Genomic DNA, 26,113 nt, shown 5'->3' with positions numbered 1-26,113 from the left:
TGTTTGCATCACTAATGCTCTAATTCCATGAAATGTTGAAACTATTCTAAAAAAGGCTGTTCTTTTCAATGATTCCATCACTATTCTTTCCTACAGGCAAGGAACAGATACCGAAAGGAACATCTAGGGCTTCCTCTGTATCTTCCCAACAACCAAAGGGCAAACTGATGTCTAGTCCTATTGTGGTTAGACTTGCAGATTTCAATATATATCAGGTACATTTCTTCAAGTTAGTAAAACTGGGGCTACTTCGCCCTTGACTGTTACATAACTATGTTTTTTTAAGGGACAATTCCAACACCCATTGAAATTAATAGAAGTCTTTCCATTCGTTATTGGATTAGACCTTTATGGGCCTGCTTCTGCTTTGTTAAAATTGGTGGATATTTTCTTATTGACTTTATATTAGATAATACCCTATCACAGTTATGTTTTGGATCCAAGTTCTAGTATTCCCCAAATCCTGACATTTAGAATTTATCTTTTCATTGTACTATGTTAGGTACCCAATATTTTAATATGTGATTTTGTATTTCATACTTTTCTTATTGTTATCTTTTTCAAAGTATATGGATTTTTTAAAATGTTAAATTAATTTTTTTAAGTTTTTCTCCAGCCCTTCCCTCTCCCAGTGATATTTTGAGAAGACTCTTTAACCATTCTCTCCTCCCCTTCCCCCCCATTTGTTTCAGTGAGTAGTCTCAGTTGCTGGTTGTGGTCCAGATTCACTCTTTGGTTCAGATAGGAGAAAACTGGAATAGAGGAGTATATCTTTAAGGCAGAATGGTAGTGATATAGGAGGATCTGCTCTAAATTTCAGGTCCTAACAAAAATGCTTAGTGTGTGCCCTTAGTCATTGTGACTTCTACTTGCTCTTGTTCCAATTTTCAATGCTTTTTTGTCATGTCGCTTCTGGTAGAGTGGGAGGTTGCAGCTTACTGCCAGGAGCCTTCATCTGGGTTTGAAGTGGTTTTATAATATCATTTTATACTGTTGGGTTTTCATTTGCCTTCTACTCTTCGGATCCTTGTCTCCTCCTCCCTACACAAATACGTTTTCAATTTTTTAAATTGTTGTTGTTTCTATACAATTTACAAAAAGCTATTTTTCTAAATAGATCTGTTATTACTTCAATTTTTGTGTGTGTTATTACAGAGATGTTTGCAGCTTGAAAACAGCTACATAGAGTGAAGCAGGCTTATAAAGGTTATATATTCATTATTTCCAGTGAAACTAATACAAGTAGACATCATCTTATATTCAATGTTAGTAAGTTGGCTAATTTCAAGCTAGCAGGCTGACCTACTAAGTATTGGATGAAAGAGCTTTGTTTTGACAACATACTTCTTAAACTAGCATACATTCCAAGAAATTTAAGGTCAAATATATATCAAAAGGTGATCTCGTTCTTGTTTCATAATTTACATTGGAAGGAAACAGAAATGGAGGATTACTGTTCTATTGTGTCTTGATTCTCCTGTGAAGTAGACCTTCAGGCATAGCCAAGCATACATTTCTCTGTCGGGTGCATGCTGAACACCTTGCTTAGCAGCATACAGTCAATTGGCCCATGTACTGGAATCTGTCCTTACGACAGTACAAGGACTTCCTAACACTTGTGTAAGAAACTTATCTAGTTTATCTATCCCTTATCATCTAGATATGGGATCCTTTGGGACAGACAGTATGCAAATATACCATGTCCTAGCATAATTGTTTATAGAGGACCTGTAGTTTGCAATAAAGATATCAGATCATTCTAGGCTTCTACTGAATGCCTTTGAAAGTGACCTGCTGCCTCCTGCCTCGCATGAAGGAAGGGGATCTGGTACGGTTAATACTATATAGTTTTCTTGTGAAACTGTTCTATGTGGATTGCTTCTACTACCAGGCAACTAGGTGTTTCTCATTGTCAGCACTTTGTGTAGCTGGGGATCTACATCTGAGAGCAGTGGAATGTTACCCTCCTAGTGCCTTGCAACTACAAATGCTTAATGATTCATAAAAATTTAATGTATTAATGAAATTAATCTTTTATCTTTTACAGGTTTCAACAGCGGACCAGTGTCGTTCTTCCCCTAAAGCTCTGATCTCTTGCAATAAAAAGTCACTTTATCTTCCACCAGAAATGCCAGCTATTCATATTGAATTCACTGAATATTACTACCCAGATGGAAAGGACTTCCCTAGTAAGACTGGTTTTTTTTGTACCGAACCATAAGTTTTGTGTTACTTTCACCTTTATGAAGCGTAATACTGATTTGAGGTTGACAAATGGAAATAGGCAATGGCTTTCTAAAAGGGAAAGAACACAGCACTGCTCCGTTTCCACAGTGCTTGTTCCAAACAAACTCCTATAAATACTGTTTTTTATAAACGTGTTTTTTAAGTCTGAAAACATTCACAGCATTTTTACTGACGCATAAATTATTCATTCTCCAACATACGTGTATTGCTTCTGCAGTTCCACTGTCTGGCTACATAACAGAACTCAATAGCTACATAAAAGAACTCAAACTATTGAAATGGTATCTAATGAAGATCTGCTGGAGTTATTTTTATTAATGTGTTATGGGGCTGGCCCTGTTTTATATACAGAAATGTCAGTGGATTTCTTGGAGATGGGACTTGAGGACAGCAAATCTCCTTGGTCCTGCCCTTCCTCTGTAATGAGGACATTCTCCCTCTCTCCTCAGACTTCATTCTATTCTAATATTAGCTTTTACATTCAAAAATCCAGTTACTTGCTTGGAGTAAGAGAAAGAAGCATCACTTTAGGTATCCCTTAACAATTTATTCTTCCTTGGGACCAAAGGAGTGGGTTTCCATTCTTTCTCTGATGTAAAATACTGGTGGAAAAGTAAGTTTGCACTCATTTAAAAAAAAAAAAAAAAAAAACCAACAAGAAAACCCAAAAAAAACACAAAACCAAAACCAATCCCTAAACATTTTACTTATTCTAATGATTTTATTTTGTTTTCTCTTTTAGTTCCATGTCCAAACTTGTATGGCCAGCTGAATGCTTTACAGTTCACCCTGGATGAGAGAAGTATTCTTTGGCTAAATCAGTTTGTGTTGGATTTGAAACAGAGTCTTATTCAGTTCATGGCCATGTACAAGTTAAATGACAGTTCAAAATCAGATGAACACGTTGATGTCCGAGTTGATGGACTAATGTTAAAGGTACACTGCCATTGAGTGGAAGGGTTTTGTGGTTCCTTGGAAGAAAACACTTTTTCTGTTATTCTGAAAAGCTGTTAGCAAAGCAGCTTAAGGAATAAATAAACAAATAAATGAACAAACAACCCATGCATGAAGCAACACTGCTCTGGAAAACTATGCAAAATATGATGGTTTGAAGATAGACATCTGTCTTCCATACTACTTCATCTATGTCCTAGGGGTATTTTGGTTTTGTATTGAAGACCTGAATGGGAGTATTAACAGGTTATTTCACTGTGTTCCATGAAGCTGACATAGCAGAAGAAAAAAAATTGAGCACTGAAGTAAAAATAACTAGCAAAAAATTAGTATCTGCGCTCTGTATTAATGCAAGGGCCCTCCCTTGTTCCTCTGGTTGTAGTATATCAAAATTCTTTCGTCTTGTTAGTGAATGCCTGTAGTAAAGAAAGCAGTTCATCTGAAGGTTTATTTTCTTCTCCAAAACCCATTCTCACCATTTTCTGTTTCACACTGGCTCTTGGCTGTAGTTCAGGTACACAAGTTCTCTATATGTTTATTTCAGAGGAGTGGTGCTTGTTAATGCAGCTGAACATCAGATTTTTGCTTCCCTTGTCGTCATCTTTGGAGAAGGATTATCGAGCAGACAAATTCCCGCCCCCCCCCCCCCCCCCCCCCCGCCCACCGATTTGCATTGGCTATTGGTTTCCAAGGTTCAGAGGTGAACAAAACAATGAGTCTTTTCGATGGTGCCCCAGGAGAGGTGCATATTTAATGGAACTTTAAAAGGGCGTGGTTGGTACTGAATGAAAACAATTATTGAGAGCTAACAACCAGGCAACTACAAATACAGACTGATCTCATATTGAATTACTATATGTGAATAGCCCACTAAACTAAGAGAAGGAAAAAGTATTCTTAAGTCCCTCAAATCTTGATTTATATTAATTATTTCATCCCTGTATTAACTGCGTTATTTTTATTCTAGCAAATTATGAATCTTTTATTATTGCCGTGCTAGATGTTTACATATCATATAGTTAATTATTATGTAGTTACATATTTGGTTATTTTGTTCTGAGTCCTTTTATGTACATGAAGAAGCTTCATCACTCTCATCTAAGACTCCCATGTCTTTAGGATGACTTTTTTACTCTGATCTTTCTAGATTCAGCTTGGAGATGTTGTGACAAAAGGTAGTGTCACTGATAATAGCAAAACTATTGTGGCCGAGGTCCCTGAAACATCAGACACAGGATTTAGCATAAAATGTGTATTTCCTTTAAAACTTACACTAAAGATATGCAAGTTAAATTAAATCCAGCATACTGAACTATTTTGTTGGTTTTTAGGAGTTGGAGTATATTTTTATTTTTAGGATGAAAAAATTTATTACGATTATCAAATAACAGTCACAAAATACCTATTCTGTATTCTGCAATGTTAAGAATATTAGCTGTGTTAGCACAGTTAATTGTTTCCTTGTATCTTAATATAGAAATAAAATACTGTAATACTCAGTGTAGTGAAAAACCGTATTTGACGAATCAGATTGAACTCTAAATTATAATTCTTTGTTTTTCAAAGTTGTAAATACTTGGAACACTTGAAGAAACTTTCTGCCAAGCTGTTTCTGAGTTGAAGAAATGAGGCACTTCAGCCTAATATAGCTGACCTAAATCCTTCAGACGATAAAAGCCTGAGACCCTTATGTTTTTGTACAAACACTGAGTTTTAGATGCCACAGCATCCTTCTTAAAAATGAGAGGAAACACAAATGATAATCTGTAAGCCTGACTTATCCTTGTTCTGTGTTATACTTGAGTGCTCATAAAATTATCATTATATTCCCTTATTTTAGCTGTCATGGCTATTATTTTGGTTTTTTAATTGTATACTTGCTTAATCTACATATTTCTAATTAGACAAAGTATATTTTTCTTGCAGTTCATCATCCCATCTGAAAACAAACCTGAAATTCATAAAGATCAACCTTGTGCAATTTCCATTCAAAGTTCAGAGATGATTGCTACAAATACAAGATATTCTCCAAACTGCAGACACTCTGATCTAGAAGCTTTGTTTCAAAACTTCAAAGACTGTGAATTTTTCAGTAGAACTTTCACCACTTTTCCTAAGTCGCAGAAGAATTTTAATCTTTTGCATCCAATCTTTCAGAGACATGCTCATGAACAAGATACTAAAATGCATGATGTTTATAAAGGTTATATCATCCCAAAATTGAATAAATATGCATTGAAGACATCTGCAGCTACTGATGTTTGGGCCTTGCATTTTTCCCAGTTTTGGATAGATTATGAAGGAACAAAAAGTGGGAAAGGCCGACCAATAAGCTTTGTGGACTCATTCCCACTTTCACTTTGGATTTGCCAGCCAGTAAGATTTGCAAAGTCACAAAAAGAACTTCTGTCGCATAATCAGACAGCTTTGAACATTCCAAAAAGTGAATCTAGTGATCTTGCTAATAGACTGCAGCGTAAAAAACTTCTAAAGGAATATTACAGCAGTGAGACGGAGCCCTTGACCAATGGCATTCAAATGTCAGACACTTCAGGAGTGCTTTCTGAAAGTTCTTCCTCTGATGCAGATGTACATGTTCTTGTCCATGTTCAAAAACATGTAAGCGTGCAGATTGATCATTACCAATATCTTTTTTTGCTGTTTCTCCATGAATCTCTTGTATTGCTCCTGGAAAACTTAAGGAATGATGTAGAAGCAGTGACAGGAAAACCTGCAAAACAAACCGATGTCTGTATTGGGATCTTAGTGAAAAGTGCAGAACTAGCCTTACTACTCCATCCAGTGACTCAGGGAAACCCTTGTAAGTCTCCAGTTGTGGAAGAAGGAAGTCCCATGGCATCAGAACTCTCCCCTTTGGGAAATGGGGAAGTTCTTACTTCAGAGAGTAAATCAGTTGGCAGTAAGATAGTGCAAACTGGTATTACTAATTTTGATTATGTAAATGACTGCAAGCCTCTGAATGCTGAAGTTAATAAAGGAATTTTAATAGATCCTCTTTTGTTTAAATCAGACAGTAATACGGATTTTCAGAAAGGAACTTCACTTTCAGATGATGCATCAGATAAAGGTTTGGGAGATACGAGTGAAGGAGGAAGCAGTGGACTTTTTAGTAGAAGTGATTCAGAGGAGGTCTGTGGGCCTCTAAGTGAGAAAGGCAGCTTGCATCCTAGGGATTCAGCGTCCGTTTTAAATAAGAGAGAAGATTCTACTGAATTTTTCATTGATAAAGAGGATGACAAAAACATATTTTCAAATAAGTTAAATGAACAGGAAGGCACAACTGAAGGCTGTCCTAACCAAGTCACTGACTTAGGAACAGAAACTGCCTTAGAATCTGAAGAGCTGGAAATCAACAAAGAGAAAGTGACTTCAGTCAGAATGTTTGCATCCCAGTCTTCATCAAGGTATAAAAGTTTTAATATGAAATCAATTTTCCTATTATTTGAAAATATTTCTCAATCTTGTTGGCCACATACTTTTAGTAATGGTCAACGGAAGTGAACATCTAGTAAATGAAAATTTTTAAAGTATATAAAGATAGAAGATATGCAGTATCTGGCATTCAATGAAAGCTAAAATGAGGTGTTATTAACTGATTTCAACTACTTACTTTCAGTTTAAATGTTCTAAAATATGTATTGAGGAAAATATTAACACAAATATGTACAGGAATGCATGTTGTTTCTATGCTTATCTCTTTCTTGCCAAAGGATTATTGAATAATCACATTTTTTTTCTTTTATCTCTTGCCTGGTTTAGAGGAATTTTTTTAAAGTAACTTTTATGTAATTCCTTTAATTTGAAATAATAATTTCCTAATATCTTTATATTTAAAAAGTGCAAAGCCTAAGGAACGCTGCCCGTCCAACCTCCCTGCATTCTCTGTTTCTTACAAGAATATGAAGAGAAGTCCATCACAAGTCTCTCTGGATACCATCTCTATTGATAGTATGATGCTAGAGGATCATTTGATAGAGAGTGATGGAAGTGACAGTCAAAGCTTTCTAGAAAAAGGTAAGTAGCTTTAACAAAATATTTTAAAGCAATACATGAAAATGTTGTTTGTTACTAAAATAATACTCAAAAGGATTGTAGTGCGGCAAATCCTGGATACTTTTCAGCACTATTTCTGTTAGCTTCTCCAGTCAGTAATAGCAAGTGTATTCACAGCACATCATCTCAAGGGAAAGCAATAAGGTGTGCTACTTAAGTAGTGCTACTTAATTAAACACTACTTAATTTTCCTCTTTTGAGGAGAGAAAAAGCATTGCAGTCCTATGTTGCAACTCTGAATTAAACAGAACTGTTCCCTGCTTGGCTTAAAAGCCATTGCTTTGTCTGTAAGTGTTTACAGGTTTGTACCCTGAATCACTGTTATGCTTGAAGTGGTAAAGAAGCTTTAATTTTAAAGGTAGATGAAAAAGAAATGGATTTTCACTAACACACACCAAGCTAATTACCAGGCAGATAGATTTGGTAGCCTCCTTGCAGCTTGTTCCTTACAGAGCAGTTCCTAGCTATTGACTGTCAAACAGCAAGGTTTTTGTCCAGTTTTTGCTCATCTGTGCATGCGCACAGACCTGATCTGAGGGGGGAATTCAGGCATATATGGTAATTATGTTTATATAGTTTGTAGTATTATGGACTTACGCAATTGTTATGATCCAGTAGCTCTCTGGCAAAACTGATGAAAAAACTTTCTAATGTCAGGAAATACGATAAGACAACTTTATTGGTACCCCTTTTCTGATAAATTCAACTATGAATAAAGAATGACAATATTTTTTTCTGTCTAGAGCAATAATGAGAAGAATGCTTCACTTGCAAACCTGTTATATATTTGGATTGTAGGAGTATTCCTGCATGTACTTATGTGGGAGTATGCCATAAAATAGTTTTTCCATTTTAAATAACCTTTATATGTCTTTTTAGCTTGTTAAATAATATTTAACTGCAGGTTAAGTCTGCATGCTTTCTAGTTGTCAAGGAAACACTACCATGATTACTCTAATGAAAATATATATAGCTTATTTCTCTAAACATAAAACCATAAACACTTGCTCTAAAGGCACTGTGCAGTGTTTTAGATACATGACTTGGAAACTTTAACCTTTTTTTCTGCTGGATCAGTTTTATATTTGATTTGGAAGACTAAAAAAGACCCTTCACAATTTTTTAAACAATGCATGTAGAGTGCCATTTGGTTTTGCTGCCTTACATGCATAGCATCTAGAATTTTGAACTCTCTGTAAGAGGAATAGATTTGGCAGTTCAGTCATAAATATTTGTTTAATAAGCCATTCAACTCATCTTAAAAAATGAGTTAACGTATGCATACAGTAACAGACACTGGCTTTATTCTTAATGCAGGAGTGATTCAGGTTATGCTATGCTAACTTTGCGTTTTTTCTGATATATATGCGGAAGGTATTACAGCCACAAACTATCAAAGCCCATCAGAAAATGCCCATGAAGGAGGCACAGTGATTGCAAATTGTGATGGGTCATCTCCAGATGCCATGAGCGCTGCTTCAGAGAATGCCCATGAGACTAGTGAAGATATGGTAATATTATTGAATTCCATTAGAATACATGCTTCAGTAAATTAAAACTTAAAATAGAACTAAAATGAATGCTTTTAGAGGTGATTTTTCAAGTAGTTTTGGGAGCTTTTGTTAGTGCATTATGTAAGCCTATAGATATGGTGCACTTGTATTAAGTACATATGAAAATTGTAATCCAAGTTTATACTGTGAGCATTCTTTGTTCTTCTTATCTCCTCTATAGCCACTGTTGGTAAATGACAGTAGCCACTTAAAAATGTCAGAAAATATTTCTGCTTTAGTACAGAGCAATGTTTTGTAATGTCATGTCATCATGTTCTTTTTATGGTCTGTTGAATATGATATTTAAAATGAGCTTTTTAACATTATCAAGTATAGATAAAAGAAAGTACCATAACTCTGACATCTCTTTTATAGACATGTTTCCTTAGCACTGGTAGCATTCTGTAGTATTTGCAAATAGGAGCATAACAACTGCCCTACTGGGTCAGGTCAGAGATGCCTCTTGTCCAGAATTATGCTAAGACAATGCCCAGTATTTAGAGAAGATTATAAGAATAGTGCATGTGGAGGGAGATTCCCTCCCTGAGACACTATGCAGGGTCCAACTTTTTCCATCTGCCTATCTACTTATTACTTGCTGATCCTTGCCCTAATCAAGGCTTGTTAAATTATATTCTTCTGTCAGTTAAGGTCATGAACTGGAAACCTAAGAGTATATGGGCCCAAAGAAGGACAGTGAATTTACTGAAATCTGTTGTGTGCTTGCAGACTTATTTTCCTTTTTAGTGATGTTAGTCATGTAATCCTACCTTTGCTTTAAAATATTTGTGGATCACCTTAATTTTAAAAGAAATGAAAAAAAGCAGCTCGCTTAAATGATTGGTTCCTTTTAAATAAATTCTCAATCATCTGTGCATATAGGTAATATGGAAGAAACAGTATTCATTCAGATTGCTATGCAAATGCACGTTAGCACATTTTTTTCTACTTGTAGAGCGTAACTAAAAAGTCATAAGAAAAATGAGCCCAAAATAGCAGTAATGATGATGGACATACATCTTCTGATACCAAAGCTCACTTTTGAAACTGGCTGCTACTTTTTTTGAAAGATACTGCAACCCAATAAATAGAGAAAAAGGGCTGACTACTATGCAGATAGCAAGGTTTAGTAGCCTATCCTGGTTCTTTAATCTGGTCTGATTCAGCACTGCAAATGCTTGACTGTGCTTACGATACAGATCAAGTTGAATGTAGCCTTAGAAAATTTCAGGTGTCACATGGGTCACAAGCTTCTTTGTGAGAGTGGGGAAAGTCTGTCTCACTTTCATGGCTTTTCTGGCCAACTCTGAACTGGTATTAGTGGGTTATAAATACAGATGTCTATCTTTGGACAGACAATTGAGCAACCCATTGTCAAGCCAATGGATACAAAAAGAAAAGAAGAAGAAATGATAAAACTTTGTGCCTTTCTGTGAGCAAGGGTTGTGGATACAAAGATTCTTTTCCTTTTGTGGGGGAAAAGGCTTAGAACTTAAAAACCAATAACCATTGTAAATTCAATTTATAATCTCATATTGTTTTGTCTTAATTTTGTTGACAGATGTCTGTTATGGTTTTCCAAATATTTGGTGTTAATGGTGAAATTGACATCAGAGGTGAAGACACAGAAATATGCGTACAGGTCAACCAAGTGATACCAAATCAGCTGGGAAATATCAGTGTTCGACACTATCTTTGCAACAGAACTGTTGGTAAGAACTAACAGTGAGATCTCTGTGTTGTGAAATTGGAGTTGGAAACATTTGTTCTAAGTAAATAAAAACACTGTATTAGCTTTAAGGCACAAAACCAGTTTTATGTTAGTACAATAGCATCCTTTTTACGCTGGTTTAGAATATCTACTCTGATTTCTTTCCTAATTGCCATACAGTAAAGGAGAAGGAAATAGAAATGGAACCATTTCTGAGATTGCGGGTAAAAAATGCATTGCATTGAATTCTTGCCATTAGTAGTTTGCTTTTTTAAAATCAAATAAGTTGCATTACTTTATTGTTTTATGAAGATGGAACTCCCTTACTGCTCGAATGACACTTCGCTTAAATGTACCTTGGTTTGAAGAGCTGTTTCTTTTCTTCAAGATATATTTCTCTAGAGTAAATTAACACCCAGAGTTTAAACAGATGTATAATCTGTGGTTTAATAAAAGTTAAAAATTGACTCGGTGTCAGGAAAGATGAGCTGCAAAGACAGCCTTTTTTTTTTTTTTAAATATTTGCACAGCTACATCAACTAGTATATTGTCAGAGCTGTTCTTGGGCATGAGTACATATACATTCTCTGCCAGAAAACCTAGTTCACATACTGCGAGTTTTTGTTTTTTCTTGGCATGCTGTATTGGCGTGCCACTTCATGTCACAGTTTGCTTTGCTCCCCTCTGCCAGCCTTCCACATGGATTGCTGGATGCCAGCTCTGTTGCGCTGTAGGGTTTCTAGGGCAGATCCCTGATGCAACTACTTCCTGCTTATGGTTCATCCCCTTTCCCAGGAAACAGCTATAGCAGCTGTTGGCTGCCATTTATTTCCAGCCTTCCAGCAGCACAGATTTTCTTCAGGAAGTTGTGCTTGATGGTACAGCCTCTGCTACCCTAGCTAAAGAACCCATTTACTGACAAGCTGAGCAGTTGCCAGCAGCTGCTGCCTGAGCAGCTGTTGCATGATGTTGCAGTTGCATCTGAAGACAAGATGGAGGTCCAGCAGGGAAGACTCATGGCTGACCTTCAGTTCATACAGTAGGCAAACTGATTTCTGGTTATCTGTCATATCCCCTGTGAAAGCAAGAGGAAGTAAATAGTAAGAACATGCTATCTTCCTGCTCTCATGTGAATCTAAAACTAGAACCTACTTACTCTCATTCAGCTGATGATGAGAGGCTTGTGCACTGGCTGATTATTCTATGGACAAAAGTTTATAATGTGATTGGAATCTCCAAATACTTCCACTTCATATCTCTTCCTTTCTCTTTCTGGTGGGTATCTGGATGGGTACATTTGTACATTGCTGGTCACTCTCATTCTGTAATGTACATCTTTTCTTCTCTCCACTGTAGGGCTGTGCTTTCTGTACTGAGTCAGGAATCTTCTGCAGCCACTGCTGCTCCCCATCTCCCACATTTATTCTAATAGAAGAACTAAGGGAGAAAACAGGGGTTTTTTTTTAAAAAAAAAAAATAATTCCAGAGGATCAAGGTTGGGAAAAAGCTTGAGAATTAGATCAAAAGAAACTATTTAAATGAGTTAACGGTAGCAAAATACAACTAAAAGAACCAGTGAGCAGAAGTGTAAGAAAATATCCCAATAAAAGCAACCCCCCCAAGACCTTTAATAAAACTTACTCAAGTGCTGAATTAATAATTGTAATCAGTAAACTGAGGAACCATGCAAAGCAATGAATAATCAAGTCATAATTACAGTCTACAAAGGTGTTCTGGGTAAAAATAACCATTTAAAACTACAATACTGTTAATGCAGTAGGTGTAGAAAGGGAAAAGCATGCCTAATAGCTGGAATAAGTTTGAGGGTAATGTGGCAGCTGCGCACTTCCCTGCAGGGCTGGTTGCAGGATGATGCCTTTATCAGATCTTGTCTGGCAGCAATAACAAAAGAAGGGGGGGGTGGAGTATGGCAAAGGTGCTCTGGGAAGGACAGTGCTTTTACTGAGACCTTGTCATGCTTGGAGAAGGGAACAGCAGTTCATAGCAGCTTCCGAACTGTTTAGTGTAATTTTTACTCCATCCTCTCTTGACTGTGCCCTTTCAGATATCTGCGAAATAACCAAGATTGACTTCACGCCTGAGACTGAATGTGTGGTCTTTTCTTCTGCTGTTTCTCTACACTTTGGTGGATTCTTCTGGCAATGACACAGGCACTCTTTTCTGGTCCAGAAATACTTAGGGCACATACTGCTTATTTCTTTCTCTGTATTTGTGGGAAGAATATAGAACCTTGGGGGAAACAAAGTTTCCCAAACCAATTGCAGAGACTCCTTGGACAGAGTGGTCATTGTTCTCCCATCTGGAGAATTGCCCTTCCTCTTCAAGGACTGCTAGTAGCTAATTCTCTTCTGTCTGGACTAGAGCCACAAAAGGTACCTGATACTTGCAGTGTGCTTTTTTTTTTTTCTTTTGGTGGGGGAAATGTGAGATCTAGCACTTCTTAAACATTGGAAGGATTGAAGGATGGAGTTATGGCTCTTAGTGTTGTGGAAACCTCTATTTACAGAGGTAACAAAAGGAGAGGTTCTGGTTCACAGCAGAGGCTGAAGATTCTTATGTTCGTTTACAGTTCTTCCCATTGGTCTTTGTCAACCCAGACTGACGATATGTTCATCTACCCTGACTCTAGTGCCAATCGATACGTGCATATGCCCTGAGCCTGCTGCTGCGCTAGGTCATCCATGAGAACCGGACACCGTACAGAAGGACGAACCCAATTAATCTACAGATAGGAAAGCAAATTAATTATTCTGCCTGGCTGCTATAGCTCCCGGCAATGTCTGTTGCATGCTGTACTGAAACTCGAAATGACAGTTTTCAGACCTGTACTACGTTCAGGCTGGGGCAGTATTACTTGAATAAAGTTACTGCCTCTTGCTATAGGTCTGTCTGACTGCATTTGGTCTAGAACAGTTGACTAGCCTGCATGTTTTCTGGGATGAATATAGAAAGTTAATTATCCTTCTTCTCACCCTTCCTCTTACCCTTTTTTTTTTCCTTTTTAAAATAGACATATACAAAACAGACACTGATACAGTTCTCCCTGACTGCTCAAAACCTTCTTGCCAGTACTTTCCTGGAGCTGTTTTCCTGGAGGCAGCATGTTTAGTTATAGTTGGTATCCATGAGCATTGCATGCATCTGTTTTCCTTAGTTTGGCACACTCTCAGAGGAAGCACATTGTCCAGGAACATAGTAGGTGTTTAACTTTTCTAGGTGCCGTATCAGCATCCCCACTAGCGATGTGGTCCACTTCTCCAGTTGTTAGGAACTTGGACCAAAGCTAGTTTTGCCCCAGTGTCCTTTGTCTTCTTGTACTTTCTTATTAGGCCCTTTATAAGCCACCACTGAAGGTTCCAGAGGCATCTCAGAGTGATCTGGTCTGTAGTTTTGAAAAAATAATGCATCACATTTTGCTTAAAAGGAACTGAACCTGTAACATTCCCCTGCTACTGCTTCCCAAGAGTAAACAGGAATTCCTCCTAGGTCCAGCAGAGAACTTGCTGTGACTGGTAACTTGCTGTGACTGTCACTGGGGCTTGACTCTGGGTCTGTCTCTGGCCAGTGACTAGGCTAGGTGCATGTGGTACTTCTGCAACTTTGCAACCACATCTATACCTATCCATAGAGAAAACTTGGGCTCTATCATCGTACCTTGAAAAGGCTTTGAGGATCTAGAGATACTGATCTCGGGGACAAGAATTGGGGGGAATGCAAAAGGGATTGTTGCATGGGAGGCTGCTGTAACTTCAGCATGGATGCATTGCCTAATCTGCATAACTTTTATTCACTCAAAGCTAACCTTCTCAATTTTTTAATGAATCTTACCCAGCATAGTGTCAGTGTGACTTAGTGAATTGTCATCTGGCTTCTACAGTTTTGATCTGTGCTTCATCTGGTTTAGCGTATCAGGAACCTGAATTCTTAAATACTAATGCTGTGAACAGTTGTTTTAGCATTGCAGTAGCAATTAACAATACACTAATGATACCTTTTAAAAACATGTTTGCATGCTGCAAATGTCTTTTCTTTAACAGGATACCTGAGTATATCTGTAGAGACTTGATGTATCAAAAAGCTTGTGTCTCACAAGTGTAATGTGATCAGCAGTGACGCCTTGTACTTTTAACCAAGTGCCTTGTAAACCAGATGCGTAATTTCAGAAGGAACACTATTTCTGTGAAGTATGGTTTTCCTTTATATAAAGACATCCAGGGTAAGCTATACTGAAGAGAAACAATGTAACTTGCAGCCCACCAGCATACTGTGTTTTTCTTTGCAGTGCATGTCAGATTATACAGAGTAGGTTATCTCTGAATAAGAGGGGTAAAGTATGCTGCATTTGTTACAGTGTGCATTATTACTTAACATTAGACAGTACACAGCAAAGAAGCCACCACAGAGGAAACCTGCGCTTTATAGGATCACAGGATAATTGAGGGTAGAGGAGTGGAGGTGATGTCAAGACGTATCTAGTCCAATCCTATTTTCAAAGCAGGGTCAGCTCTCAGATCAGGCCAGATTGCTCAGGGCTTTATCCTATCAGGTCTTGGAAAGGAGCTCCAAGGGCAGAGACTGCACAACCTCTCTAGGAAGCCTGCACCACTGCTTAATTTTCCTCATTCCTTACATTCAGTTTGAACCTCTCTTGTTGCAATTTGAGCTGTTGTCTCTCAACCTTCTGACAAGCACCACTGTGAAGAGCCTGGCTCTGTCTTTATAACTTCGTCATAGGTATTGGAAGGCTGCTGGTAGCCTTCCCGTATGCCTTCTCTTCAGCTTTCTGGTAATTGCTCATATGCACAAGAAGGAGAGATTACAATAAACTGCATGTCAGTAATATGGGGAGAGGAGAAAGAAAAGTATTAAAGAAACAAAAATAGAAAAAGGAAGTCTTACTTCATCTTAAATTTTACTTTATCCACTTCTTTTTTCCAATTTCTAAGCTTGTAAACATTGGACTTCCCTGAGGGAACCAGAGTTTAAACCAAGAAGCATTTTTTTTAATTCTCTCAAATTTGTTTAACAGTTAGATGCTCTACTAATACAAATTGACATAATTCAGTTGATTTTACTTGTTACTTTGATTTCAGCTATCTTTCAAGTTTCAATGTTTGCTTCTTAATATAATTACCATAAATTACTGTGAATTGCTTTTTGTCATACAGATAACTTCTGTAGGTCAGCCATGTACACCAAATGGATACTGGCCGACCCACCCCACCCCCACCCACCTCCCTCCACCGATATCTGGTTACCTTAAATCTTTTATTTTATTTTATTTTTAGAACTGTGTATTTGAATGTTGCAGTTGTCCTTACTGGTTAAAGATACTGAAACTAACACGAAACTGCTAGGGGTTTTTTAAGGTTCAAATCTACTGCCACCCAAATGATGGAAGCACCATGTGGTCATGTTCTCCATCTTACTGCATTGCTGTTTATGTTCCTGTGAGTTAGCAAGTAAGTTCCTGAGTCAGGAAATTCTGCCTTTCCAAGAGAATACCTGCTCTCCTGAGAGAGTGAACTGACTTAAATGTTTTTCTGAATTAAAATTGAAGGAGTTAGTGGAAAAGTATGCAAAATAATTGGTTTTCCATTGTCAAGACATTGTGGAAATGCAAATGTTTTGTGCATGGTGATACTTCTGTATTGTCCTTTTCTGTTGTCACAGTGAGGTACTATACTTGTCTGTACTGTTTATTTCTCTTTAGTACTTTGAAATCAGTTTCACAATAGAGGTAGAAGTAATTGCATCATAATTGCTTTTTTGTACATTGCAAAATTTTAATGCAAATGTGTTTTCCTTTTGCAACAGGTTCTGACTGTAAATCTGTGGCTGGACCAGTTAATTCATCACCTGAGATTAGTTTGAGATGGGAAAGTGGGCCTAGTGCTCTCATACATTCTCTACTGGCTGTAAAAAACGGTTTTCTTCAGTGTCATGTAGAGAACTTCAGCGCTGAATTTCTAACGTCTTCCCTCACAAACATTCAGCATTTTCTAGAAGATGAAACTGTTGCGGAAGTGATGCCTATGAAGATAAAAGTTTCTAATGCAAGAATTAATTTAAAAGTATGTTAACAATGAACTATTTGGCTGCTCTAAAGAAACTGTGTTCTTATTTCTTTCATGATAAACTACTAATCTGGATACCAGTTAACTTGGAAGAAACTGCTGTCATACTCTGGAAGGTCTTTAGATAACACTGAAACAATTTAAAAATCCATAGATTTGGTTATCTCTGTGGTATGCCTAGAGGGGAATTCTCTGCATGGCCATGCTATTTATATGAATTAATATTTTATACTTTTTTCCTCCTCTCCCAGTCTCTTTTGTCGAGTGACAGTGTCTGGGAGTTTTATAGGTAAGGTATACCAAGTTCCTAGAGGCACAATGTGGGTTTTTCTGGTTGGGTTTTTTTGCTTAGCATAGTAATGGTTTTCTAATTACAAAACACAGATTTCAAAGGTTAATTCTCTCTCCTACTTAGAGGATAGTTGTTGCAATGGAAGTTCAGTACAAAAGAAGGAAAAGGGTTATGGGAATTCCAGTTCAAACCACTTGAATACTGTTTCTTAGAACCCAGATTTCATGTTCTGTCCTACCTAGAAACAGATACTAAATAATGCAAGCTTTTCTCACCACCAAGGCTTAAATTAGTAACATTAAGAGGACACTCCTGCTCAAGTCTCCTAGGGGATTTTCTTTCAGGCATTTAAAGGAGATGGTGAGTTCTGTGCTGCACAACCATTGAATATAAAAATAAGGACACTTTTTTTTTTGAGAGGGGAACAACAAAAAACAAATGTAAAGATAAGATAATTATAACATTGCTTTGGAAATTAATAATCCCATACAAACTTTGAACAAAGTGAGGACTGGAGTAGAAGCTCCAGTTCTGCATCTGGGGCTAAGGCCTTGAGTCTGCTAAGATCATTCTTGACTGGAAGAGCAATTGTTATCTCTACGGTGTTCCACTCAAAGTGCATCAGTATTCCTTCCCTCTGTGATGCAACTTTTCCATCCCCTGAGGATCCTTAGGCACTCCTTTAGGGCCGTTTCTACTACAGGAGTAGCACAAGCACTTTCTGTAGGAGCTGTGGATTTGTTCCTCAGATTTCTATGTATCACAAACGTGAATACCCAAATGCAAAAAGGGAAGGCTTAACATACAGTCATTTAAATGTAGAAACAGAATTGTGCTGGTTTATTGGCAAGATGGAAGATTTGAGCAAAATGTTCTTGAGAAAGCAGCTGTTTGAGATGGGGAATATTACATTAATAAACTGGCAATAAGAGTCTGTTTGGCAGCAAAAGCACTGAAGTGCTCACTCAGCAGTGCACACACATCACAGTGAAGTTACTCATGATGGTTGACAAACTGCAAATTTGACATACAGATTATTGATTTATATAGAGTTGTTGGGTAATAAAGAGCAAGAAGATATGGTTCAAATTTATGCTGCATTGCCTGATCAATGCAGTATATTCTATTTCTGAATGAGACTTGATGCAGTGTTTCGTGTGCGTGTGTGAAGAATTGAAGAAAGGTTATTTTATTTGTTGCATTTTCTACTGCAATCTCAGTGCTGTTTCAAGAAACTTTGACAGTTAGATCTCAACAGCTTTCTTGCGATGTACTTAATGCTGATAGGTATAGTTTCTGATTATACTGGCTGTGTTATTCTGCTTGACAGGGATAATGAACTATAAAGACTTCCTGGGGAGATCCCAAAAGAGAAGTAATTTGTGAAGTTTCTCTTCTGTTGAGTACAGTAAGATAACTGAACTGCAGCTGGTGTCATCCCAAACTAAATTCTAAAAAGACAAAATCCATTCAAGAATGATAGCTGTACCCATTCAATCTTTAAATAGTTCAAGGGAAAATCGGATACTATATAGTTCAGGCTTCTTATCTCTGACTCTGAGAGCTCCTGAGCTAAAGAATGTCTTGAATTGGGATATAATCTTACTGAGATGTCTGTAAAAATACTTTGAAGTATTTTAGTCAGACTGTATATATTGAGTTCAGCAGACTTATTCCAGAGATAAATTTGGGCCTTTAATATGATCCCTGGGGAAAAAAAATGGAGCAAAAGTTTAGTGGAGATCCCATTAGAAAATTCTACTCTGAAATGTTTCCTTTCAAGTTTCATTAAATCCACTTATGTTTAATTGAACATCTTAATTAGCTATTTTGGTTTCTTGGTAAACTCATTTTTGAATACTTGTGGTTTTTAGGATGACAGTCCTCGTGAAAATTTCAAGCCATCTGAGCTGGTACCCATAAAACTACATATTGACATACTCTGGATAGAAAGAAATGATGATGGCTGTTTTCTCATTAGAGGTTTGTATGTTCCTGTGCCTTGATATCTCAATATTATATTCTAATTATTACTAATACTGGTTTTTTCCTTCGTGCAGACATGTGGCTAATAATGAAAAGATAACCAATGGTAATTTGTGTAAGTTGTGTTGCCATATACCTTAATTCTAAGTGTAGTCACATAGAGGAAAATTACGTTTTTGAATAGTGTATTGGCTGTGATGACAACTCACAGCTAAATCAATCTGAGAGAAGTAAAAATATGTATATAACTTCATCAGGATATGCTTCATCATTGCATACCACTTTGTCATAAGTCTAAGGTTCCTTTGACTACAAACCAAACAAAAAATTCCCTTTCTTTACAGATTACCAAGGTGATTACCTGCTGTCTTTGTGTTTTTGTGTTACGAGTAATAATAGAGAATATTGTAAAACAAAAGAATATTTGAGAAGTACAAGTAGCAGTTTTCAATTCTGTATATTACAGTGGTGTCCTGGCAGCTCATGGCTGGGATTGCACAGAGACTTGTATTTCAAACAGCAATTTAACTTTGTACTTTTTGTGAAACTTGTATACACTTAGAATTTTTTTCTACATGTATGGGCAAATGCTAAATACTTGTAGCAAGGCAATACATTTAGACCTGGAACTTTACTGTTGTCTTTCACAGATATGTCAAAGAATCATAGAGTAACCTAGGTTGGAAGAAGCCTCTCGAGGTCATCTGGTCCTGCTCCTTGCTTAAAGCAGGGGCAGATTAGATCAAGTTGCTCAATGCCCTGTCCAGTCAAGTTTTGAGCATCAAAAAGGCGATACCACAACCTGCCCTAAATAATTTGTCCCAGTGTTTGACCACCCTTATAGTTAAGTTTTTTGTTAATATCTCATTGGAATTTCCTTTGTTGCCTCTTGTCCTGCCACCTCAAGCCAGATCGGGGAGATCTGGTCCATCTTCTCTATACCCTTCCACTAGGTAGGTAAAGGCAGCATTAAGATCACCCCATAGCCTTCTCATCTTCAGATTTGACAAGTGCATCTCTCTGAGCCCTTCATTTGTACATCACGTGCTCCTGGACACAATTAGCTTGGCGGTCCTCTGCTGTTATCACACTAGGGAATCCAAAACTGGATCCAGTATTCCAGATGTGGTCTCACTGGTGCTGAGTATAGGGGAATAATAACTTCCCTCATGTTGCTAGCTATACACTTGATAGTACAGCCTGTATGTGCCTAGTCTTTGCTGTCAGAGCTCACTGCTGACTCATGATAAATCTTCTTGTTGACCAAGGCCTACAGGTCATTTCCTGTTGCTTTCTGTCCAGTTGGTCCCCAACCTGTAGTGGAGCAAGAGGTTTTTTACTCACAGCTGCAGGACTTCACACAGGCTTCAGCTGAACTTCATGAGGCTCCATTCAGCCCATTTCTCCAGCCTGTACAGGTCCCTCTGAAAAGCAGCCTTGCCCCTCAGTGTGTCAGTTACTTACCCTTCAATTTGGTATTGTTCACAAAATTGCAGAGGGTGCGCCCACCCTTTCATCCAGGTCCTGAATATATTAATCCAACAATATGCAATGTATTGTATGACTTGAGGAAGAGGAGGCTGCAGGGTGATCTTAATGTCTTCTTCACCTACCTAATGGGAAGGTATAGCAAAGATGGCCCAGACTTGGTTTGAATTTGGGAGGTAAATATATATGTACTTAATATTTGAAGTATATTTGTTTAGGTGATTTTAATTTTGTGCTGATGAGAATCAAACTTAAAAAAAAAAATTACAAAAAAACCCTAAGCACTACTCTTAAGTATCTTTCTGTGATACAGACAGTCAAAGTGTAAATGACATGTCGAAGATGAAGAATTCCAGTAGTGCATTGCAGCAAGCAGCTGGACCTGTTGGACTTAAAACACAGGACCAAGCCACGCAGACTACCTGTGAAATTCCCAGACCTTCTAAATCAAGCAGGGATTCAGCTGATTTCCTTAAAAATGAGGTATTAAGAATTCCTTTTGACTTCCCCCCCCCCCCCCCCCCCCATTATGTTACAATCATTAATCATCATAATTGTTAGATTATCTGGGGATGGGCTTGGTGGCTACTTCTGTTTAGAAATCTGTTTGAGATGGAAAATACAAATTACAGATATTATAGAATGGTTCAGTACTTAGGGATGCAAAACAAATTTAATACTGCTTTCTAAATAGGGTAATAATACACTGCAGACTAATTCTTCTCCTTTACATCAGAGGGAGTTTTATGAGGGAACAAGTCCCTTCTTCTCCCTACCTCCCGCATCCCTGTACAACACAACTGCCAAAAACAAAGGACTAGACTGTTAAGTCAGACCCTTACTAACCTATCAATCATACCTGGATTTTGAATGAATGAAAAATGATGACAGAACCCGCACGTCAATTTGGCTGTTTTTTCCAATGGGTAAGAATCCATTCCTAGAGCTCAGAACCTGGTGGTGTTTCCACTCCACTCCAGAATGGAAATGGCATAGCTAAAACATTGGGTATCTTGCCTTCCATGCTAACACGTCAACTCTCTCCATGTTCTACACTCATTGACTGGGAATCAGTCGCAATTGACTCAGCCCCATCAAACCTGCACTCAGCAATGAATGTGAGCATATGGTATTTTAAAAGTTACTGTAATGGAAAAAGTTGTCAGTATGCAGGAATACTAATAATGCTCTTTTCTAACCTGATCATTTCAGCTTATTGAAGAAAATGAATTTCTCAAACAGGAACTAGCCAAAGCCAAAATGGCTCTTGCTGAGGTCCAAATGGAAAAAGATGCCCTGCTTCATCGTATAAAGAAGATGAATGTTGATCATCAGTAGGACAGTGTTCTGTTGGTGCAAGACATCAACAGAACTTCCGGTGATGGTGGCATCTAAAATACTGTTTGTAAATCACTGGAAGACATGGTTATTTTTTTTGGTGACAAACGAAGTTTTCTCATTGTGAACTAGTTACTATTCCAAAATCACCATTAAACATTGTAACTTTTTTCAGCCCATTTTAAACTGAAATGACTTTGGAAAAATCAGTTTATACTGTACTTTATTAATTTACTGAAGAAAAAAAAATCATATCATCTACTTTTAGTATTATCAAAGGAGATGTTATTTTTAAAATGTTTTCTGAAAAATGGATGTCTCAGCAATGAAAGAAGGTGCCTGGGTGCATAACTGAGTAAAACGTACCATGCCTCATTAACAAACTGTACCTCTGTTTGTTAAGGTTATGTTGTTTTATTATTACCACAAGGTATCTATACAGGAGGTGACATTTGCACTATGATGGTATAGGCTAGATGGTCTAGAATAGTATAGCTACCAAAAATTAAAATACTAGCCCTAAACTGGCCCTAAATTCAGTGTAATTTGCCCAGAGAGGATTTTAAGAATAATCCTCTGGTGCTACAGAGTTCCATATACCCTTTCCATATGCGCTCCTAAAATACCACAGTAAATGCTGGAGAATTTAAGTAAGAGGGTGTACTACAGGGCTTTCCTTCTGCATGAAGGTCCACTGTATCTGTACAGCTGATGTAATTTAGACATTCACACTTTTTTTTCCTTTCTCTGTGATGAAGATATAGCCCTGCAATAGGATCCAGCCCTTTGTGAAAGGTGAGCTTTGAGCCATATTGCATGCATGTCTGATTTCTGCACAACTCATCAGACATGCCCAAGGATTTGGTCCAATGTATTTAAATATGTAATGTCAATGCTGGGGGGGGGGGGGGAGGCGGAAATCCTACAGGGATTCATTAATTGTATATTGCTTTTTTTGATAAAAAAGCTGTAGAGAATCATTTAATTACCCAATGAAATTGTGAGATTACATGAAATGTAATTATACAGTTTAAATCATAGGTGATTTGTACAAATTGAACAATAATTTTCAGCTAAAAACTGGTACAGATGATTAAATATAAAAGCACAACACTGTAAAATAGAGAATATAAGAGTGTGCTTCTAAACAATTTAGGAAACAACATACAAAACCATACATTCCTGTAAGAGATTGTTTTTGCTAGAACTAAAAATGACTGAATAATTTAACTAGTGACCTTGAATCTGACAACTGAAAATCTTTTAATTGCTACCACAATTGTTTCTGCTCCATGGAATGTTTGAGGGAAGTTTTGTTTGTAGATATGCAGACAAATCTCAAAAAGTGTTTAGTGTCCTGTGGTTTGACTTTGCATATTCAGGCTGTCAAACTAGTTTTAATTAAAATGGTTTTCATTAAAACTTTTTGGATGACACATAATTTACACTGCTGAAAATAGTTATTGAAAGTATGTAGATTTTAATCAAGAACTCTGTGGAAGATCTGGTTCAGGCACTAATTTAAAGCCTGCCTTATGAAACCCTAGTTGAAACTCCCTTTAATGCCCATGGAAATTTTATCTTATTATTCTGAATAAGATGAAAAAATATACACACAACTCTTTCTAATAGATAAACTAAATATTTTTATCTCAAAAGGTATTTAAGACAACACAGTATTAAATATGAGTAGCCCAATTTCACACAAATATGTCAGATTCAGGGGAGGAGTTCTCAACTGGTTTAATTCTGACTGATACTGTTAAAGTCAGTAATTCTTACTCAGTTTATCCCTGCCAAGATCTAGTTAGAATTATTCTGAAGAAAGGAATGTATAGAGTGCTTAGTAGCATGTTGCTGGAATAATACGTTGAGAATTGTCTAATTTTTAAAAAGAAATAAACAGCAATATCAAATGCCTGTCCTTATTCCTGCACAAGCTAGTACCTGCTTCTTTTGACAAACACCAAACACAAACCAAACCCAAAACAACAACCCAAACCAGCTCTTCTCAGTACAGATGTTGAAATTCAGGGTTTCACTTTCTTGCAGTTCATTATAACTGAATACATTTCTACTTCATGGAAGTTTTCTAGTAACGAGCATCATCTGTGGACAGTTCAGAAGACGTGGGTGAGCTTGGTTGTGGACTTCTCATTACTGAGAGTGATAGTACTGTGTCACTCTGAAATGAGTTTTGCTATTGAAAAAATGCAGAGGGAGGGTTAGTTTATTAATGTTTGAAAGTACAAAGTTAAACTAAGCCTTAATAAGTTATACTAAAAATAGTGACTAAAGGCCTCAGGTTAAATAAAAAGGTTTAATTCATTCTCAGGGCTCTGTTAGTGTTCATAACCTCCTTAAATCCTAGATACGAAATGTGTACTTTCAGTAGAGCCTCTTGAATGAATCACCGCTTTTATTCTGCAAAGAACTAAATGGAATAGAGTTTGGAGAACTTCAATGTATACAGAAAACTGACTCCAGAAGTGTTGCAGGCAAACTGTAACCAAGTTTTATTTTACATTTTCTGTGGAAATTTCAACTGGTCTACAGATGAGCTTAACACTCATTCAGCTTGTTTAGAAATACTGTTTTAATGTCTAATAAAGCTCTGAGGTTAGCTCACCTTGAAGAGGCTGTGCCCTTTCCCAGGCTAGGTCATTGAATCATTCTGGCATGCACTGTTCCAGTTCTCACAGTAACTCTAACGTTGTTGGTAAGCACCAATTTTAAATCAAAATTATGTGGCCTTAACAGAATTACTTATAAAAGGCAAGTTTTTATAAAGATCATGCCTGTTCTCTGATGTGCCTGCTCCGGCTTCATGACAGTAGCTATTCCAGCCCCTGGATTAAACCCACCATGGCTGTTGGCACAGGGGACCACGGTACTGACTGGGAGAAAATTTTTTTCTTTTTTTTTTTCTCTACTTAAGTCCTTTATTTCCTGGTTCCATTAGCCATGTCTGTTTGTACACTGTCTTCCCTAGAAATTGACTTGGAGTCTTAAACTGGGATCATAATTGATTGCTAAAGGATAATTGCTAGCTACAGAACACTTCCTAAGTCTGACATGATAATGGTTACCTTTATTCATAGTAAGTTCATAATAAATGTAAGGGGAATGTGATAATAAAGGTAAAGACTTTATCAGGCACCTACAATTCCAAGAGTACAAAATGTGTGAATGTGTTGCAGAAGCAGACTCCTTGCAAGGACCAGATTTCAGGTAAGTAACGATGGAGGAAATGTGCTCATACTGGTCTAGTTCTTAAAACATGCATCATAAAATGCCTGAAGTAGATTTTCAGCTCACTGTTGCTATCTGCAGATTTTAGAGAGTACTTCAGATTCTGATTCAGCTGCTGATATAAATCAATGTCTTTTTATTTATTGTAAGAACAGAAAATGATCTTGCTAATATGTTAAGTAGCAATGAAGTTGTGGGTACTTGCTGTGAAATCGACTAATTCATCCATCCCAGTAGGGAAGTAAGTTTTTTGACAGCCCTGCAACAGAACCTTTTTTTTGTTTTTTTTCCTTCCAACCTGTGCCACTTCACTTTTGCTTCACCTTAGTGAAGATACCTGTCATTGTGAACCTAGTAGCAGCAGGCTTTGTAGTGCTGAAACACATCTCTAATGTATTGAGGCAAACACCTGGCTTTGAATGGTGCAGGCAGTCTGCACTAAGCTGCACTCTATTTAGTTTTGTGGTAGTGTACCTCCTGATCTTGTATTACTTACTAATGACATGGAATCTGAAAGCATAAGCAGCACAAAGATCATGTTAATCAGTATTAAGGAATGCAAAAAATGTATAGTGGAACACTAGGAATAGTGGTCTTGTGCTGGAGGAACAAAGCTCTGTTTCTCAGTCAAATTAATAAAAAGCATAAATCTTCAGATTAGTAGTAAATAGAAGCTGTGTAGTTAAGAGCTCTATGTATTTTTAGCATTCTTATACAAAAACTTAAACTTTAAAACCTCACATTTCTAAAATTATTTTCTCTTTGAAATTTGTTGTAGTGAATTATTTTAATTTGATGGTCTCCTCATTGCATGTAGAGGGCCAAACCTGCTGCCACTTTAGTGAAGTAATTATGGATTTATACAAGTTTCAAGCAGCTTAAACTGCTTCATGAGTGTAAGCAAGGGTTAGACATCATATCTCTGAAATTGTCTGGTTACTAATTAAAATCTGCTTATTGGCTATGGTGTATTTTGGATATAAAAAAACCAGAACAATTTTAATTATGAAAGGTATTTTTGGAACACTTTAAAAAAGATTTTTGCAACTTCCAGCTTCTCAAATACTGTAGCATCTTGCAAGTATGTATTACACTGCTTGCTAGCTGAAGCAAGTTGCAG

At 37.1% G+C, this 26,113-nt stretch overlaps 1 protein-coding gene across 1 annotated transcript in view; it reads left to right on the top strand.

The window, feature by feature from the left end:
• BLTP3B (bridge-like lipid transfer protein family member 3B) overlaps positions 1-22,295 on the top strand; it is a 44,385-nt gene extending 22,090 nt beyond the window's left edge. The window contains exons 11-21 of the mRNA XM_059816165.1: positions 97-215; positions 2,048-2,189; positions 2,990-3,183; positions 5,128-6,626; positions 7,061-7,236; positions 8,650-8,786; positions 10,390-10,540; positions 16,378-16,634; positions 18,804-18,912; positions 20,717-20,886; positions 21,616-22,295. Of these exons, the coding sequence (XP_059672148.1) occupies positions 97-215; positions 2,048-2,189; positions 2,990-3,183; positions 5,128-6,626; positions 7,061-7,236; positions 8,650-8,786; positions 10,390-10,540; positions 16,378-16,634; positions 18,804-18,912; positions 20,717-20,886; positions 21,616-21,741 (3,080 nt within the window). The 3' untranslated portion in view covers positions 21,742-22,295. The remainder of the gene's footprint in view (positions 1-96; positions 216-2,047; positions 2,190-2,989; positions 3,184-5,127; positions 6,627-7,060; positions 7,237-8,649; positions 8,787-10,389; positions 10,541-16,377; positions 16,635-18,803; positions 18,913-20,716; positions 20,887-21,615) is intronic.
• The last annotated feature ends 3,818 nt before the right edge of the window (positions 22,296-26,113 follow it).

This window comes from Gavia stellata, chromosome 4 (assembly GCF_030936135.1).
Source record: "Gavia stellata isolate bGavSte3 chromosome 4, bGavSte3.hap2, whole genome shotgun sequence".
NCBI classification, from domain to species: Eukaryota; Metazoa; Chordata; class Aves; order Gaviiformes; family Gaviidae; genus Gavia; species Gavia stellata.
Note: the sequence above shows the minus strand (reverse complement) of the source record. Positions and strands in the feature narration are given on the sequence as shown.